At 38.4% G+C, this 20,849-nt stretch overlaps 1 protein-coding gene across 1 annotated transcript in view; it reads left to right on the top strand.

Annotated features, from left to right (window-relative positions):
• Positions 1-20,849, top strand: part of VWA3B (von Willebrand factor A domain containing 3B) — a 208,361-nt gene that overhangs the window by 128,544 nt on the left and 58,968 nt on the right. The window contains 5 exon segments of the mRNA XM_045445795.1: positions 5,785-5,915; positions 8,468-8,625; positions 14,606-14,722; positions 15,522-15,609; positions 15,701-15,848. Of these exon segments, the coding sequence (XP_045301751.1) occupies positions 5,785-5,915; positions 8,468-8,625; positions 14,606-14,722; positions 15,522-15,609; positions 15,701-15,848 (642 nt within the window).

Raw genomic sequence — 20,849 nt, 5'->3', positions numbered from 1 at the left:
TTCAGAGCTACTACAGTAGACTCTAGGCATAGAGGCCCAGAAATCTTAATTAATATATTTTGTTTTTCTTCTAGGATTTTTATTATAGAAAGTTTCAAACGTACAGAAAAGTAGAAAAGTATATAGACCCCTGCCTCATGTACCCATCAGTCAGATTCAATAATTATCAACATTTTGCCAAATGTTAGGAATCTGTCTTTTTTTTTTTTTTTTTTTTTGAGAAAGAGAGAGAGAGAGGGAGAGAGAGATTGAGAATCTCAAGGACACTCCGCACTGTCAGTGCAGAGCCCGACACAGGGCTTGAACCCGTGAACCATGAGATCATGACCTGAGCCAAAACCAAGAATCAGATGCTTAACCGACTGAGTCACCCAGGCATCCAAGGAATCTGTATTTTTAACAAGCATCCCAAGGGGTCCCTACTTGGAACTTTGTTAACCTCTGCTGTTTATAGACATTTGTGGAAAACTTAAGAAAAATTCAGATCCTAGGAAGTCTCCTGACTTCTCAGACTGTATAACCATGTGACCATCTGATAAATCAATTCATTCTAATGGGCTGATGGGAGAAACTAAATAACATTCTATTCTCCAGTACTCCAGTCTTGGCCTGACGATATGCATTTCAAGAATGCCCTTCTAGAGAATGTTTTTTATCTTATCATCTCTCCCGCAGAGTCACTTTAAATCCAGGACAAGCCAGAGCAATGCTGACATTTGAATAAACTACTAGAGTCTGGGGAATGAATCATCTGAAAGGAGAAGGGTCGGAGGGAACAATGAGCGCTCTGAGCTCTGAGCTCACACACCCTCCATCAGCTAGACTGGAAAACTTCATAATCCAATGGACATTGGGTAGAGTATAAAGAAGGATCTTGCCTCAGGAGTGTGAAAAACCAAATGCTGCTCCAGGTCTGCCTAGAAAATCTTCAAAATGCAAGACCCGAAAGGATCGATCTATTTCCAAGGAAGTTAACTGCATCCCTGAACAAACCCCAAGAATAATTATAAGAAAGCAAAAATATCCATGGCCCAAGAAAGTAAAATTAACAGTTTCTGACATTAATTCAAACAGTACCAGGTATGTGAAAAAAGCAAGAAAATACAAGTCCATAAGGAGGAGAAAAAGCAAACACAAAAATTAAAACATGTGCATAACTGATGCAGATATTAGTGTTAGAGCATAAAAACAGTTATTGTAGCTCTATCTGATATATTCAAAAAGGGAGAGGTGAAAGATACAATTAAGACACAATTAAAAATTTTAGAGATGTAAACTACAATGTATGAGGTGAAGAATACATGGGCTGAGAAGAATAGCAGGTCAGACATTGCAGAACAAAAGATTATTAAACTGTAAGGCAGCAATAGAAACTATCCAAAATGTAATAGAAGAAAGAGAATTAAAACAATAAACAAAAACCTAGAAAATAGGGCATAAGTGAGCTGTGGGAAAATTCAAGTAGTCTAATAAATATGTAGTTGAAGCAATAGTGCCAGAAATTTTCCAAATTGGTTAAAAACTATAAACCCACTTGGGGCGCCTGGGTGGCGCAGTCGGTAAAGCGTCCGGCTTCAGCCAGGTCACGATCTCGCGGTCCGTGAGTTCGAGCCCCGCGTCAGGCTCTGGGCTGATGGCTCAGAGCCTGGAGCCTGTTTCCCATTCTGTGTCTCCCTCTCTCTCTGTCCCTCCCCCGTTCATGCTCTGTCTCTCTCTGTCCCAAAAATAAATAAACGTTGAAAAAAAAAAAAAATTTTAAAAAAAAACTATAAACCCACAGATCCATGAAACACAATGAATGCCAAGCACAAGAAACATGAGGAAACTACACCAAATCATATCAGACTTAAACTTCTTAGAAGCAGTGACAAAGAGAAAATCTTAAAAGAATAGGGTAAAAGAAGCCAAATTATTTACAGAGGAACACAGATAAGGATGACAGCATATTTCTCATCAGAAACAATGCATGTGAAAAGACAGTGGAGTGATATTTTTAAAGTACTGAAAGAAAAAAAAAGCTCAGTGTAGAATCTATAAACTGAAAATACCTCTCAAAAAGGAAAGTGGAATAAAGACTTCAAAGATATACAAAAACTGAAAGAATTTGTCACCATTAAACCTGCAGTAAAAGAAATATTATAGGCAGTACTTTAGGCAGAAGAAAAATTATACCGGATGGATATACAGATCTACACTTAGGACTGAAAAGCAAAGGATAACTGCATGGGTCGATAATTAAGACTTTTTTTTTTACTTCTTATTTAAATCTAATTATAAGATAAATTACCAGAGGGACTTCCGGTTCCAGCAGTAACGGTGTTGCCCCATTCCTTCCAGATCCTACATCTTATAGCTAAAAAAAATCCTGGATATAACACAACAAATAAGCATAGGAATATTCTGAAAGGTGGAGAGAAGAAAATAGAATCCCTAGGGACCTCAGAACTTAAGGAATGACATGGAAGTAAGTCTTGGGGGATTTGTTAATGCCTTCCATATATCCCAGATAGGACACTACTGAACCCTCCAATCTGGAATCTCTTAACAGGCACAGTCAAAAAAAAAAAAAAAAGACCCAAGAAAACCTCATTCTTCCTAGCCAAAGGACTGAGAAGAAGGTGACCTAAAACAGAAAACCTTTTTTGCAATACCTGCCATAGTCCAGTCATACACCAATGGAAAAACTTCACCCCTTCCCCTGAGATTTGAGCTGAACAGGGAGCTGATCTTCTGCAAACCCCTGGAAGCAAGTGATGGTGCTCTGATCCCTTTGCCAGGTGGCATTCGTAGAGCTGACCAGAGAGCTAATCCTGCATCCCCCACATGGTGGAAGCAGGTGGCAATGCTCTGATCTCTCTGCCAGGGTAGTGTGAGTAGGGCTGAATGGAAAGCTTATTCTCCAAACCCTACTAGACAGAAGCAGGTGGTGTTCTAAATCCTGTGCTGGGGTAGTATCAGAGGAATGAGAGGAAGCTTATTGTCCAGTCAACAGTGCTCTGATTCTCCCATCATGGAGTCCAGTGGCAAGCTGGACTACCCCACCATGCAGCTCTAAGACTTAACAAGTTAGTGTGAGAACACTCTAGTCACTGCCGTGCTCCACCACAGCCCTCATCTGAGTGGGACTCAGTGAGGAGATGAGCCTCCAAAAACACTCCTCATCGGTGAAAATGAAAAAGGAATTGTGATTTGGAGATAGGCAGCACTCCACTTTCCCCCTATCCCTGGTACCAGTGAGGGTTGATAGGAGGCTGAGGCTCCATAACACCCAAAAGAATAAGCATAAATTAAATGTGAAAGAGGAGTAGCCCTTCTGTGGTCCTCCCTGAGTGGAGAACTGATCCTCCACCCCATCCAGTATCAACAAGACCAAAGGAGGCAGTGCTATGTGGAGCTCCCCAGTACTCTGACTCCCTACTCTTAGGGGCTCTCTCTGTGAACAAAGTAGAGATTGTCGTCCCACACAAAGAGAGTTGAACTCCTGACACTGTGACAGCTTGCTTTGATGATAATAACTGGGAAAAAAAATCACCAGATACACAGTTGTGCCCAAATGAAAGTAAAATTTAGCCATGAGAGCCCCAAACATATAAAAAGTGTACTAGAAAAACAGGTTCCCTAGGATAAGTGGGTAGGACTAGCCAAAGAGACACAGCCACAAGTGGTCTGGTTTGGGAAGCCTTTTTCCCCAGAGACCTGAGACTCTTCTCTGCACAGAGACACCAGAATGTGTGCGGGAAAAACAGGCAAGAATGATCCAGCCAGAGCAAGTGGTCCATTCCAGGAAAACTCTTCCTATGGGACAGGGACCCTCCTACCCCACCCAGTGACACAGGACACCCTGGGGAGAGAGTAGAGGCACCAAAAAATACCTGGCAATGTGACTACAGGAAACTCCTTCTGCCGGCTTAGACAGCACCAGCAGGGACCAGCGGGTGCCCCAGTGACACCAAATTAATAAAGGAGACCAAAATAATATCAAAAAGGCTCTGAAAATTAAACTGCCATTGGAGCAGCAGCCCACAAAAGTAGGACAAAGTCCCACATGCTAAATTTAAACAGTTACTGTGAGCTAAAATAAAAGTTTTATTTTGAAATTTTTTTAAAGTTTATTTCTTTATTTTGAGAGAGAGAGAGAGAGAGAGCAAGGGGGGGGGAGGGGCAGAGAGAGAGGGAGAAAGAGAATCCCCAGCAGGCTCCACACAGCCAACATAGAGCTCCATGTAGGGCTTGAATTCGCAAACTGTGAGATCATGACCTGAGCCAAAGTCAAGAGTCAGACGCTTAACTGACTGAGCCACCCAGGTGCCCCGAAAATAAAAATTTTTAAATAGGACCTAGAGTTTCATAACACAATATAGCCAGAATGTTCAGGATACAGTAAAAAGTCACTCATCATAACAAGAAGCAAGAAAATCACAGCTTGAATGAGAAAAGACCATCATATGATCCCAACACTGAGATAGATGAATCAGATGTTGGAATTACATGACAAGGATTTTAAAGAACCTATTATAAAAAATGCTTCAACAATCAGTTACAAGTTATCTAGAGAGAAATGAACAAATAGAAAATCTCAGTGAAGATGTAGAAGTTATAAAAATTTCCAAGTGGGTATTCTAGAACTGAAAGATGCAATAAAAAGTAAACTCACTGGATAGGCTCAGTGGTGAGAATACAGATGACTTAATGTTATCAGTGAACTTGAGGTCAGATGACAGAATTCTATCAATCTGAACAATAGAGAGAAAGCCAGAACCATGGGAACCTATAGGACAATAATGAGAAACATTAGTATAATCGGAGTTTCCCAAAGAAAGGAGAAAGAAAGGGGGGTGAAAGACTACATGGAAAAATAATAGCTGAAAGATGCCCAAATTTGGTGAAAGATATAAACATACAGATTCAAGAAAATGAGTAAACTCCAAAGAGAAGTTTGGAGTGGACAACTTTGCAGTCATAAATTTGACAACTTAGAAAAAAAAAAAGGACCACTTCCACAAGAAACAAAAACTACCAGAAATCAACCAAGATAAAATGTTCAGTGAAGAAACAAAAACTACCAGAAATCAACCAAGATAAAATGTTCAGTGTGAATCACACCAAAATAAATATTGTATCAAGAGAAATGAAAGCAGATGTCTGAAAAAATACTTGAACACAAAAGTTCATAGCCTGTTTATAATAACCCAAGCTCATAAAGTCCCTCAACCAGTGACTAAATTTAGGTATTCAATATATAATATAATACTACTCAGCATCGGTGAATGAACTCCTGATTCATGCTGCAACCCTGGTGAATCTCAAAGTGTATGAATGAAGTTGGACAAAGAATACATACTGCATGATTTCATTTATATAAAATTCTACAAAATTGAAGCAATAGTTTCAATATAGTGACAGAAAGAAGATGAATAGTTGCCTAGGAATTGGGGGGGGGGGAAGGGTTTTAGGGTATGGAGGATGGCAAATTTACAAGGGGACCTGAGGAAACTTTTGGGGGTTATGGATATGTCTATTATCTTGATTGTTATGAAGATTTTACAAGTGTGAAAGTCAAAACTATTCAAATGGTACACTTTACATACATTTGGTCTATTTTATATAGTTTTATATTCATATAAATTTTATATTAATTATACTTCACTAAAACTGTTTATTAGAATGGAATAATATGAGAACTACATGAAATTCTTTAGATTCTTTTCTTGATACAGTTGGTTTTCTGTTAGAAATGTTTGAAATTTGAACTCTTCACAATATGTTTACTTCTCATTTTGGCAGAATGAAGATCTGACTCTTTTAATTAAGGAAATGGAGCAGGGACGAAGTGACCTGGAGAAAGTACAAAACCTTTATTCGGAGTCCTTGATCATGGATTGGTGGTACAATGGGGAAAAGGAAGGAGACAGTAGGTGAGTGTGCCAGAGCCCCTGTTTTCCCCCTCAGATGCTCTGCTCACTCTCCTTGCTACCTCTTTTTTCTGTAGTACTTCTGGGGATTTCTTTTAGTGAAAGGAATCACATAGCATGATTATGTAGGAATTTTTTTTAAGGAAAGAGAATTCATAATCTAATTTTATAATCTGATATGTGGCTTAAAGAGGCCACATATTTACCTTTATATGTAAGTTCTAAAATCCTTGTGTGGCACTTAAGAGAGCAATGTTAACATCTCATCTCTACCCCGTGTGGATAGGCCCCCCACCCCCAGCAGTGACAGAGCACAGCAGGAGTGCTATGTATTGTAGCAGATTTGACTCAGGGATCAGGAGCCCCAAGGGTCTCTGTGTGATCTTGGCGAATCTCTAACTTCTCTCCATACCTGTCCATTGCTGAGTCTCCATTTCCTTATCTTGGAAATGGCAGCTGTGGTGGTAGGTTTGGGATAGATAATTTCTCAGGTCTTTTTCTAGCCTATAATCTAATATGCCTGTAATTAGTAATTTTTTAAACAAAAATCAAAACCACACCAATATTCAGAAATGGTGTCAAATCTTATTAATACAATTTAACATTATACAGATATTCAAATATCTCAGCTTCATATAAATACCCTATCAGGAAGATGTCTTTTTTTTTTTTTTAAGGTTTATTTACTTATTTGGAGAGAGAGAGAGAAAGTGTGCACATGTGTGCATGACTGGCGGTGGGGGAGGGGGAGGGAGGGAGGGAGGGGCAGAGGGAGAGGGAGAATCCCAAGCAGGCTCTACACTGTCAGCACAGATCCTGTTGCAGGGCTGGATCTCATGAACTGTGCGATCATGACCTGAGTCAAATCAAGAGTCAGGTGCTTAACTGGGCCACCCAGGTGCTCCAGGGGGATGTCTTTTTTTAAAAAACAGTGACAGCAAATACAAAGAAGTTGAAAATACATTTATCAATCAGGATTTCATCTTCGTCAATATTAACTGTCTTCCTCTTAGCAAATTAAGCATTCATATGGGCTGGAGGCAGGGCATGAGCATGGAATCAGTAAAAGAGATAAATATTACACTGGGAAATCTTCTAATGAAATTTTACAGAATTATTTTTAAAGGATTTACTTGGAAAAGCTCAGGTCCATCTTCTCAATTCAGATAATTGGAACAAATAAACTAACAGTCAAATAAATGGGCAGCACCTCAATGTAAATTACCCTTTGTAGCTTAACTATCTTCTTTCCCTTATTTAATCAAACTAAAAAATCTCGGGACAAAATGACTAGCTATTACTTGGAAGTTGGCTTAGTCAGTTGACTGTATCTGCTATTGATTGAGTAGTGAATGCATTTTTGGTTTTTGTGTTCTTTTTTAGGGGCTATGTTCTAGAGTCATGCAGAAAAGTATTTTAATCCAGGCTTCCCATCATTACATGTTGGGTAAATTTGGGCAAGTTAGTTAACCCTGCTGAGCCTCAGTTTCCTCATCCACAACATGGGAATAATGGTGGTCATATGGTTGTTGGGGAGATTAAATGAGGATATGCCTGTCATGTAATAAAAGCCTCATTCTAGAGAGAGCATCCTCCTATACTTCCTTATAACATAACATTAGGAAAAGTTAATTCGCTGACATAACTATAGTCAAAAATAAATTACCTTGTTCTAGCTTTTTACCAGGTGAAAATATGTTTCCGCTCCAAATCTCCTCTCCCTTCCTTCTTTTTTAAAGCATTTATGGAAAGCGCAGATCATTTGCCTGGCGAACTGGGATGCACAGATGAATATAAGCCTGGCCCCTTCCATCACAAGATGCAGTGTGGTGGGGGATACAGCATACAAGATTATGGAACACTGTGGAGTGGTTGATGAAGTAGGCAGGCAGGTGGGGGGGGGTGTAGGAGAGAGGGCATGTTTTACAGTGTTAGAGCAGGAGATTGTTCTGGAAACTTTCCTTTCTGTGGCTATGTTTAGAGCTTCAGGAAAGGTATGTCTGGGAAAGTTCTCTGGCATTTCTAGGGCCCCTCCTGGCTCCAGATCTTCACCAGAATGGTTTGCTGTGATCTGGTACTGGCATAGGGGGTCCAAGGCAAGGGTTTCCCTTCTCTGGCTTTTATAAGAGCTATCTAGTCAACCCTATGGTTAGAGAAATGGGTTTGTGTAAGGCTTTCTCATTTACAACTGGCTTTTCCTCATGTTCGTTCTCACATCAGTCCCACAGAGTTAGTGCACAGCTGAATTACCCCACAGTTTATAGAAGAGGAAAGTTAGGAAGTTCAGAGAGGATTCAGGGACTTCGGCAAGTCACACAGCAGGGAAAGAACAGAGCTGCAGTGTGAGCCATAGCTAATGACTCCACATCTGGGCCCCGTCCTTTCTTTGGCATCAGGGAAGATAATTCTTATATTCACCAAGCGAGGCGAGGCCCATTTCTTTAAGTTTGTAGCATTCAACATGATTGTATTGATCTAATTCTGCTTTCTTGATGGAAATTCTGTGTTTCTCTCCACTCCTTTTTTTCATCTATTTTTTTTTTATCTAAAAACAGGCATCAAAAAGAAATCTCTTCTATGGTTTCAACTTCAGAAAAATGTGCAAAACCTCACTCTGATGTCGAATCAGCACAAATGTCATCCCTAGATATGTTGAAATTACCAGAGGACTTTTCAAATCAAAAGATTCCGAAAAGGAAAGTCCTCCACGCAGGTATCAGTGAACAAAATGGTTTGAATCTCATTACTAGTTTTCCTTCAATGCAAGAAGGTAGAATAAAACTAAATCCACATAATATTTATTTTTTTAAATGACACCAACACTTCTTTTTTTTTTTTTTTTTAAATGTTTATTTAGTGAGAGAGAGAGCCGGGGGAAGAGAGAGAGAGAAAGTGCACAAGCAGGTGGGGGAGAGAGAGAATCCCAAGCAGGCTCTGCATAGAGCCCTATGTGGCCCAATCTCAGGAACTGTAGGATCATGACCTGAGCAGAAATCAAGAGTCAGACGCTTAGCTGACTGAGCCACCCAGGTGCCCCAATGCACATAATATTTCAAAAGGAGCCTAAACCTATGGGTTTTTGTTTTTGTTCTAGTGACATGTAATTGACACATAACATTATATTGGTTTTCGGATTACAACATAATGATTTGATAGTTGTATATTATTGAAGATTGATCACCACAGTAAGTTTAGTTATCATCCATCACCATACATAGTTATAAAAACATTTTTCTCTTATGAGAGAAAAGATCTATTAAGATCTACACTCTTAGCAATTTTCAAATATGCAATAAAGTGTTAACTATAGTCACCATGCTGTACATTACATCCCCATGACTTTATTTTATAACTGGAAGTTTGTACCTTTAGACCTCCTTCGCCCATTTTGCCGACTTCCCCATCCCCCACCTCTGGCAACCACCAGTCTACTTTTTTTTTTTTTTTAACTTTTTTTAATGTTTATTTTTGAGAGAGAGAGAGGGAGATAGAGCATGAGCGGGGGAGGCCAGAGAGAGACACACACACAGAATCTGAACCAGACTCCAGGCTCTGAGCTTTCAGCACAGAGCCCGACACAGGGCTTGAACTCACGAACTGTGAGATCATGACCTGAGCCAAAGTCAGATGCTTAACCACCTGAACCACTCAGCATCCCTCTGTCATAAATTCACTAACCATATAAACATGGGTTTATTTCTGGACTCTTATGCTGTCCCATTGATCTGTGTGTCTGCTTTGATGCCAATACAATACTGTTTTGATTACTATGGCTTTATTAACAGTTTGAAATCAAGGAGCATGATACCTCTGGCATTGTTCTCCTTTCTCAAGATTGCTTTGGCTCTTTGGGGTCTTTTGTGGGTCCATACAAATTTTAGAATTGTAAACCTGTGTTTTTTTGTTTTTGTTTTATTTTTTTTAAATTGTGTTAATGTTTGTTTATTTTTGAGACAAAGAGCGTGAGTAGGGGAGGGGCAAAGATAGAGGGAGACACAGAATCCCAAGCAAGCTCCAGGCTCTGAGCTGTCAGCACAGAGCCTGATGCAGGACTCAGACTCACGAACCATGAAATCATGACCTGAGCTGAAGTCAAACGCTCAACTGAGACACCCAGACACCCCTGTAATGGCTAATGATTTTGAATATCTGTTCATGTGCTTGTTTGCAGTCTGTATATCCTCTTAGAAAAAATGTCTGTGCATGTGCCTTACCCATTTTCTACATGGATCATTTGTTTTGTTTTTTATTGACAGGTACTGAAAGTTCTTCATTCTAGATTCTAGGATTTTGTTTTAAATATGTTGCTTGCATATATTTTCTCCCAGGATATAGTTTGTCTTTTCATCTTCTTGACTCTTTGACCAAGCAAAAGCTTTTAAAAATGCTGAGATTCAGTTTACCAGTCTTTCCTTTTATGGATCATGCTTCTGGTGTCAAATCTAGGAAATTTTTCCTTAGCCCTAATTCCTGAAGATTTGCTTTTATGTTTTTCCTTAGAAATTTTGTCATTTATTTACATAGTTTTAAAACAAATGTAGCTTTATATTATACATTTAAATCTGTAATACATTTGAGTTTTTATTATTCTTATTATCCAAGTATAATTAACATAGTGTTATATTAGTTTTGGGTATACAATATAACAATTCAACAATTCTATACATTTTTCAGTGCTCATCATAAGTATACTTTAAAAAAATTTATTTATTTTTAATATGAAATTTATTATCAATTTGGTTTCCATACAACACCCAGTGCTCATCCCAATAGGTGCCCTCCTCAATACCCATCACCCACCCCCCATCAACCCTCAGTTTGTTCTCAGTTTTTAAGAATCTCTTATGTTTTGGCTCCCTCCCTCTCTAACCTTTTTTTTTTCCTTCCCCTCCCCCATGGGTTTCTGTTAAGTTTCTCAGGATCCACATAAGAGTGAAAACATATGCTATCTGTCTTTCTCTATATGACTTATTTCACTTAGCATCACACTCTCCAGTTCCATCCATGTTGCTATAAAACGCCATATTTCATTTTTTCTCATTGCCACGTAGTATTCCATTGTGTATATAAACCACAATTTCTTTATCCATTCATCAGTTGATGGACATTTAGGCTCTTTCCATAATTTGGCTATTGTTGAAAGTGCTGCTATAAACATTGGGGTACAAGTGCCCCTATGCATCAGTACTCCTGTATCCCTTGGGTAAATTCCTAGCAGTGCTACTGCTGGGTCATAGGGTAGATCTATTTTTAATTTTTTGAGGGACCTCCACACTGTTTTCCAGAGCGGCTGCACCAGTTTCCATTCCCACCAACAGTGCAAGAGGGTTCGTGTTTCTCCACATTCTCGCCAGCATCTATGGTCTCCTGATTTGTTCATTTTGGCCACTCTGACTGGCGTGAGGTGATATCTGAGTGTGGTTTTGATTTGTATTTCCCTGATGAGGAGTGACATTGAGCATCTTTTCATGTGCCTGTTAGCCATCTGGATGTCTTCTTTAGAGAAGTGTCTATTCATGTTTTCTGCCCATTTCTTCACTGGATTATTTGTTTTTCAGGTGTGGAGTTTGGTGAGCTCTTTATAGATTTTGGATACTAGCCCTTTGTCCAATATGTCATTTGCAAATATCTTTTCCCATTCCGTTGGTTGCCTTTTAGTTTTGTTGATTGTTTCCTTTACAGTGCAGAAGCTTTTTATCTTCATGAGGTCCCAATAGTTCATTTTTGCTTTTATTCCCTTGCCTTTGGGGATGTGTCAAGTAAGAAATTGCTGCAGCTGAGGTCAGAGAGGTGTTTGCCTGCTTTCTCCTCTAGGATTTTGATGGTTTCCTGTCTCACATTCAGGTCCTTTATCCATTTTGAGTTTATTTTTGTGAATGATGTAAGAAAGTGGTCTAGTTTCATCCTTCTGCATGTTGCTGTCCAGTTCTCCCAGCACCATTTGTTAAAGAGACTGTATTTTTTCCATTGGATGTTCTTTCCTGCTTTGTCAAAGATTAGTTGACCATACTTTTGTGGGTCTAATTCTTGGGTTTCTATTCTATTCCATTGGTCTATGTGTCTGTTTTTGTGCCAATACCAAGCTGTCTTGATGATTACAGCTTTGTAGTAGAGGCTAATGTATGGAATTGTGATGCCTCCTGCTTTGGTCTTCTTCTTCAAAATTACTTTGGCTATTCAGGGCCTGTTGTGGTTCCATACAAATTTTAGGATTGCTTGTTCTATCTTTGAGAAGAATGCTGGTGCAATTTTGATTGGGATTGCGTTGAATGTGTAGATAGCTTTGGACAGTATTGACATTTTAACAATATTTATTCTTCCAATCCATTAGCATGGAATGTTTTTCCATTTCTTTATATCTTCTTCAATTTCCTTCATAAGCTATCTATAGTTTTCAGCATACGGATCTTTTACATCTTTGGTTAGGTTTATTCCTAGGTATTCTATGCTTCTTGGTGCAATTGTGAATGGGATCAGTTTCTTTATTTGTTTTTGTGTTGCTTCATTATTAGTGTATAAGAATGCAACTGATTTCTGTACATTGATTTTGTATCCTGAGATTTTGCTGAATTCATGTATCAGTTCTAGCAGATTTTTGGTGGAGTCTATCGGGTTTTCCATGTATAATATCATGTCATCTGCAAAAAGTGAAAGCTTGACTTCATCATTGCCAATTTTGATGCCTTTGATTTCCTTTTGTTGTCCGATTGCTGATGGTAGCACTTCCAACACTATGTTAAACAACAGCAGTGAGAGTGGACATCCCTGTCATGTTCCTGATTTCAACGAGAAAGCTCTCAGTTTTTCCCCATTGATGATATTAGCTGTGGGCTTTTCATAAACGGCTTTTATGATGTTTAAGTATGTTCCTTCTATCCCGTCTTTCTTGAGGGTTTTTATTAAGAAAGGATGCTGAATTTTGTCTAAATTCTTGTTCCATTACATTGCTTAAATCATTTTTGATCAATTTGTTTCATTTCATTCAATTCGTTTTGATCAAATTCGTTTGATCAGCAGGACAAGGTGAGCCCAGTATCCTCCTACGCCACCATCTTCCCCTAATTATATCCACAATCTGATCTTAAAATGGGCAAAGGACCTGAACATACTTCCAAAAGAAAACATACACATGAAAAGACAACAGACACATGAAAAGATGCTCTGCATCACTAATCATCAGGGATATGTAAATCAAAACCACAGTAAGATATCACCTTACACTTGTCAAAATAGCTAAAATCAAAATGACAAGAAATAACAGTGTTGGTGATAATGTGGATAAAAGGGAGCCCTCATACACTGTTGGTAGGAATGTAAATTTGTACAACTACTATAGAAAACAGTATAGTGGTTTCCCCAAAAAAATTAAAAATAGAAATACCATATGACCCAATAATTACACTGGGGACTTACTCAAAGAAAATGAAAACACTAATCCAAAAACATAGATAAATGCACTCTGTGTTTATTTCAGCATTATTTACAATAGCCAAGATATGGAAGCAACCTAAATGTCCATCAATAGAAAAATGGATAAAGAAGATGTCACACACACACACACACACACACACACACACACACACACACACAGAGGAATATTGCACAGACATAAAAAAGGATGAGATCATGTCATTTGTAGCAACATGGATGAAGCTAGAGGGTATTATGCTAAATGAAGTAAGTCAGACTGAGAAAGACAAATACCATGATTTCACTCATATGTGGAATCTTTTTAAAAAAATCAAAACAACAACAAAAAGCAGCAGCAGACCTGTAAACACAGAGAACAAACTGATGGTTGCCGGAGAGGAGGAGAGTAGGAGCTGGGCAAAATGGGTGATTCTGTCTCCTTCTCTCTCTGCCCCTCTCCCACTCATGCTCTGTCTCTGTCTCTCAAAAATAAATAAATAAACATTAAAAAATTAAAAAAAAAAAAAAAAACAAGAGCATGTTTCACTCATGAATAGTTCATAAAGGCTTGGTACTTGTACCTCCAAATTGTGAAATACAGACCACACTTACAATTAATGCAGTTTCTATAATCACATATGAAAAATAATCAGGATGTCTTAGTGCAGGCTCATTACCTTGTATATAACACACTGACTAAATGTCTATATTTGATAAGTATCTATTTTCTAGTTAAAGGGCTGCAAATGTGAACAGGATGAGGTATCACTCCCAAGATTATGTTATGTTGACCTTAAGCCAAGGTTGTCTAGGAGAGCCCGGTAATACTCACAGGTGCTCTTAAAAGCAGGAGCTTTTTTCCAGCTGGTGACAGAAAAGAAAGTCAGAGAGACTTGAAGCATGAGGGGAATTCAATGTGCCATTGCTGGCTTGAAAATAGAGGTGCCACGTGAGTAGTAATGCAGGTGCTTAGGGAGCTGAGAGGCCCCCCAACAGCCAGCAAGGAAACAAGGACCTCAGTCCCACAACTGCAAAGAAATAAACTCTGCCAACAGTTTGAATGAGCTTGGACGCAGATCTCTCTCAAAGAGGGATAGAGCTTCAGCTCAGATAAGTGGAAAAAGCCTTTACCTCAGCATTGATTTGGTGGCAGAACTGTTCTCTGAGGTTTGGGAGACTGAACTTGCATTCATTTTTTGAGGATCCAAGGAAATGGTTGCGTCTAATAAAATATCTTCTTTTGTCCCAAATTCCTTTAATCCCTTTCCCTTTGATACCAACAGAATCAACCAAAACCAGCCTGCTCAGAAGCCAGATGTCCACCCACAAGCGCTCAGCTTGCAGTGAGAGGATGGATGACCTTTCTAGTTTCAGCAGCTGGAACACTCCAGGTGACAGAGGCAAGCCAGAGAGGGTCTCTATGTCAGGAAGCCCAGGGTGGCCTTCCTTTGCCCATTGTGTCTGTTCTTAAAGAGCTGGGTGTAGATACATTTTGATGACAGCGGGGACAAATCATTTTTAAGTGGATTAGGATTGATTCCTATTCAGGGACTCCTTGTAAATCAGGTCTACCTGCTGGAGTAAATTAGATTTTCTTATACTAACACTCCCAAACACTCCTTCTTCTAGATGTTGCTGACTCAACTAGCTATTATTTGTTTTCATTTATAAATCCAAGTTTATATAAGGATATATATTAACAACCCCAAATATTAATTGAAAATATGTACCTACAACTAAACAGCATCTAATAGGAGTTTTGGTTTTCCATACGGAGTTGAGGAACCACAAAGCAAACTATTAGAAACTAAAATGTTGATGAAGCTTCTTTTGTATAATTTGGGGGGAGTCTAATGAGGGCAACACTGAACAATCAATGGTTACTGGCATTCTCATTCAACATTTTAAAAATGTATTTTCTGGGGAATGAGAGAATGAATGTCTCATTCTTCCTGGAGAGAGATCTGAATGGATATGGGATGAAGTAGGTAAGCAAAACAATAGGGCCATTTGTATCTATGCATTGGTCTTTTGTGTTATTGTAAATGAATTTTGCCTGAGAACCCACTATGACAGGTCAGTATTCTCTGAAATATGATTCATTTATTAGCCTTCAGTCACAACTGAACTCTGAGATAAGAGCAATCCTTTTGCATTTTGGTAAAAAAAATTATACAGCTGTCATTTCTCTTTCCACAGAAATGAGTGTCCTGTTGATAAATGAGTATCCAGATGGCATATCATTAGAAAGATTGAGTCAAGAAGAAAGCCAGGTTCATGGCCAAGAGTGAGTACTTTAATTTTCCAGGACAGTTGTGTTATGTTTTTGTTTATTACAAGCTTTAAGCATCATAGTTTTGTGGTCTTATTTCTTCAAGTATGTCTTCCGAAAACTGGCTCAAAACTCATGGCTTGGTTGCCAAGAAACTCACCATCATGGATGCCTTGTCACTGACAGCGGTCCCTCACACCCCCACCTACATTCCCATTCTGGACAAGTATGTTGTTTCCAAAGTCTTTGATGAGGTAAGACTGTTTTTCTCTATGTCCCTGTCTGATGTACTTTTCATTTCCAGTTCAAATAAAAAGTAGCCCACTTCGGTCTTGTACAGTTGTAAGAGAAATGTATTTCAGCCATTGAAAAGAAAAGTGTTTGTAAAGATAGTAAAAAGGAGAGAGGAAAGCTCTTAAGCATTTTTGTTTTTAAGCTGAGAAGAAATTGGCCTTTTTCATGACTGGCTGCTGGTGGGTGGCAGTGTGGAGCTGCAGAAATGTTTGAAAAGCATCTCAGAGTCATGAGTCAAGAGTGAACATCATCCAGTATCAAAGGACTGGGAGAATTTGTGAGAGATTATGTCCTTTGCTTACCTTCTGTTCCTAAATATAGTGCATCTTTTCCATAATAAAAGTCTCCAAAAGAAAAAGAGAGAGAAAGAGGGAAGGAGGGAGAGAGAGAGACTGAGAGAGACTGAGAGTGAGCCAGAGCAAAGAACCGTAAGAGAGTGACAGCCGTGTCTTGGAAGGGGAAAAAGCAGTAGGAGGGCATGGAAGGGTTAAACGCGGAGGACAGCCAAATAAATACTGAAAAGTTCCCCTTGAATTGGGCAACCAGAAAGCTCTTGCCCTTGGCAAGAACAGATCTAGCTGAACAGCTAGACTGTTCAAGGATGAGGAACACACAAAAAGCAAGGATATGAAGATCAAACCCCAGTGCTTCTGGACAAATACAGTGTTAGCTAATGACTTAAATAGGAACATATCAGGCTTTATGGGCACTAAGTGGGAATAGTATCCTTAAAAGATCTTATCTCATGTTGAAATATTTATAGAATAAATGTAAGGTGTTTGGGATTTGTTTCCAAATCATTGGGATAGTGGGAGTAGTTGGGGGAAGAGAAAATAGATAAAACAATATTGTCTGTGAGTTGATAATTGTTAAATTTTCATAAGAAGAATATTGAGTTAGGGGAAGCTCATTCTATTCTGTCTGCTTGCTTTTTTTTTTTTTTTTTACATAGTTTCAATTTTCCATCATAAAAATTTGAAAAAAGCAAAGGCAGGAAAACTTTTTTAAAAAGGTTTTATCTAACTGGTCTTGATATATTTGGAAGAAGCAGAGAAATTGGCGAATTTTTTCTATTAGTCACATTTAAGACATTATGCCCATGAAGTTCAACATGCATCCTGGTTTGACACAACCAGTGGTTTTTGCTCTGGAAGTTGTGTGTGATTTATCCTACGTTCCTGATGACTGTACCTCACGGTGAGTGGTTCTGTCCCTGGCTGAGACCTTGTGACTGGCAGGTTCTATTTGTACCTCCAGTGAACTCTAAACCGATTAGATAACAACATATCCCTTGAACTTGACTTCTTCCAGAAGCAACAGAGAGAAACCGAAACTGATTTATTTCTTCTAGGAAGTTTGGTGGCAGCTTCCCCTATTTTGTGCATTTATTTTCTTAATATTCTTTTTTAGTGTTTATTTTTTGAGAGAGGGAGAGAGAGAGAGAGAGAGAGAGAGAGAGAGAGAGAGCAAGCAAGGGAAGGGCAGAGAAAGAGGGAGACACAGAATCTGAAGCAGGCTCCAGGCTCTGAGCTGTCAGCAGCAAGGGCTGACAGATGCAGGGCTCAGAGCCAGATGCAGGGCTCAAACCCACAAATCGTGAAATTGTGACCTGAGCTGAAGTCAGATGCTTAACCAACTGAGCCACCCAGGCACCCCTTTTTATTAATATTCTTGAGTTTTATTTGGAATAAGATGTATTTAGTGAACTGCCCTGAGAAGTAGAATTTTCTTGTGCTTATCATGTCTCTTTCTAAGCCTCCCAGTAACCTGAAACTTGGAAAAGTACATTTCTCAAAAAACAAATATGATAACAGTAGTGAAGTATAAGCATAAAATCAAAGGAAGAAACCATGAGGGAAAGATTTATAGATTGAATACAGAAAAATGTTATATTACATAAAAACATGTAAATAAAATGAAAGAGCTCAGAATAATATTTGTAACATATACAACAAAAAGTTATAGGAGTAATGTCTTAAATATATTTGTGTGTGTGCATCCATATAAATCAGTGTGTGTGTGTGTGTGTGTGTGTGTGTGTGTGTGTATGTGTGAGCACATGAGTGCATATAAATCAGTGTTTTGTTGTTCTGTGTATACACATACACATGCACATGTATTCATACCATAAAGGAATAAAAAAATGGTAAATACCTCAGTGGAGAGTCTGGAGAGGGCGGGGAGTCAAAACCACGTTCAAAAATATTTCTTACTGGCAACCAAATATATGTGTTTAGAAAAAATACAAATTGATAAACCAATTAGACAACTCCCCTACCACCACCATCAAATTTGTAAGATTAAAAAAGTACTAATAAACAAAAATACTAATGAACAGTGATGGAAAAGATAGGATGAAATTGGAACTTTTATATCCTACTGGATATACTAGATTTATACAGGAGGATAAATTGTTTCAGCCTTGGCAGTACACTCAGAGGTGTTAGAAGCATATAGTCTTCCCTCCAGCAAATCCATATTTAGATATTTCATAATCAGAAATACTAATACATATATTCAAAGAATAGTTAGCACTGCCTTATATCTAACATTGAGAACCCTAAAAGCAACCTAAATATCTAAACATCTATATCATGGAATGTCATACTTTCATTAAATATCATATTTTTCTAGAATAAGAAATGACGTGGGGAAAATCTCTCAACATAGTTAATGCTAAATGATAAAATCCGGTACAAATCTTCACATATAGCATGTAAATTTGGTTACATGTAAGTATGATGTAAGACATGGCACTCTTTCTCCCTCCTTTTCTCTTTTACCAAAATGTTAATAGTGTTTATCTGAGTCATGAGATTATTGGAGGCTTGGGGGTCTTGTTTATGTACTTTCTAATTATTGTTGTAGTGCTTTTAACTCTGAATATGTATTAATGATACACTGAAAAAAAAGTTAAGAAAAACAGACCTATAACAAATGATAAAATGGTGAAATATAAAGGGAACTTAATTTTTTACTAACTTATTTTTTTTATTTTTATTTGCTAAGTAACATAATACATTCTCAGTAGGGAATGAGCATATAGAAGTCTTTAAAGGAAAACATGGAAACTTCTTTCTCAGCTCCTCTCATCTAGGAAGGAAACCCTCTGAGTAGTTTGGTGAATGTCTTTCCAATTCTTTTTCTACACACAAACTCATATATGTACATATGTATACCTAGCATATACATATGCATAACAATTTTTGTAAACATAAATGAGGTGATATCATATGGATTTTCCATTTTTACCTTTTATAAATTATCTTTTATAAACATTATCTTCTAAAAATTAAGATCTTAGAGACCTTTACACATGTGTAGATATGGGTCTCATTCTTACTAGTTTCAAGGTTATTCTCCAATGTTACTTTTATTTCATGTGCACAACATAGTGATTTGACAGCTCTGTAAGTGACGCTGTGCTCAGCCCAAGTGTAACACCATCTGTCACCATCCAATGCTATTATAGTACCATTGACTATATTCCCTATGCTGTATATTTCATCCCCAGTTCTTTCCCATTATTAATGGGCATTTACACTGTATCCTTCTTTTCCATATCACAAACAATCCTGTGACAGATTTCCTTGCACATAGATTTTGGGGCACATGTACAAATCTCTCTTTGGGATAGCTTCTGTAAAGTGGTATTGCTGGACCCAAAGGGTGCATACATTTAAATTTTTGACAGATGAAACCAAATCACCCTTGAAATAAATGTTACATTTCTAGTAGTTACAGTGACAGCCTTTTTTCTGAGAGGAACTCTATATAATATCTCTTGATAAACATTTGCTCTACAAGTATAGAAATGCTTTGAAAACCCTGAAAATAGTATACAGACATAAAATCTTATTCAACCTATCCTCTCCTCACTGGTTCATATTCTGAAGAAATAAACATAGCAATTCATGTAAAAATAATATACCTACTCTGAGACTGTCATGGGATTAGAAGTAATGCACATAATAGACTGCACTTAGCAGGCTCTCAATAAACATTGGCTTTTATTACAAAAATATTTCACAAATATTACATGCCTACTATATGCAGACCCTGAGCTGGTCTCTAGAATATAGCTAAACAAGACAACTAATATTCTTACCCAAATACAGCTTACCATCTCATGGAGGAAATAGTAGTTAAAATAAGTTCTAGTTAAATGTGACAAGTGGGAAGTACTGAAGTCAAGATGCAAGAGGGGTCCCTAACCCAGTTTCCATTGTCAAATGGAACTTGGCTGTGAGAGTTCAGAGCCTGGAGCAGAAAAGGAGTTATGAGGTGATGAAGTGGGGAGGGATATCCTAAGTAGTGAGAGAGCAGGTGGCAAAGTCTCAGGGTCAGAGAAAGTTTGTCATTCCAAAGAAAGTTTGGTGTTAACACTCATAAAGGAAGGGCCTTGATTAAGAGTTTGGAATATCAACCTGAGGACAACCAAAGGGTTTCTAGCAGAAGAGAGAGAAGATAAAGTTTGGGCTTTAGCTGCAATATGCAGAAAAGTTGGAGAGGTTTGAGGCTGGGAAGGTAAGGGTTGGTCAGGAGGCAAGGCCTGGGTGATTGTGACCCAGGTGGCAACAATGGCAGTGAATCCAAGGCTATTTTTTCTCTTTTTAAAATTTTTTTTAAAAAAACTTTTAAGGGCCGCCTGGGTGGCGCAGTCGGTTAAGCGTTCGACTTCAGCCAGGTCACGATCTCGCGGTCTGTGAGTTCGAGCCCCGCGTCGGGCTCTGGGCTGATGGCTCAGAGCCTGGAGCCTGTTTCCGATTCTGTGTCTCCCTCTCTCTCTGCCCCTCCCCCATCCATGCTCTGTCTCTCTCTGTCCCAAAAATAAAAATAAACGTTGAAAAAAAAAATTAAAAAAAAAAAACTTTTAAAATTTTTATAGAGAGATAAAGAGAGTGTGAGCAGGGGAGAGGAGAGAGAGAGAATCTCAAGCAGGCTCCATGACCAGTGCAGAG

Source organism: Leopardus geoffroyi, chromosome A3, assembly GCF_018350155.1.
Source record: "Leopardus geoffroyi isolate Oge1 chromosome A3, O.geoffroyi_Oge1_pat1.0, whole genome shotgun sequence".
NCBI classification, from domain to species: Eukaryota; Metazoa; Chordata; class Mammalia; order Carnivora; family Felidae; genus Leopardus; species Leopardus geoffroyi.
Note: the sequence above shows the minus strand (reverse complement) of the source record. Positions and strands in the feature narration are given on the sequence as shown.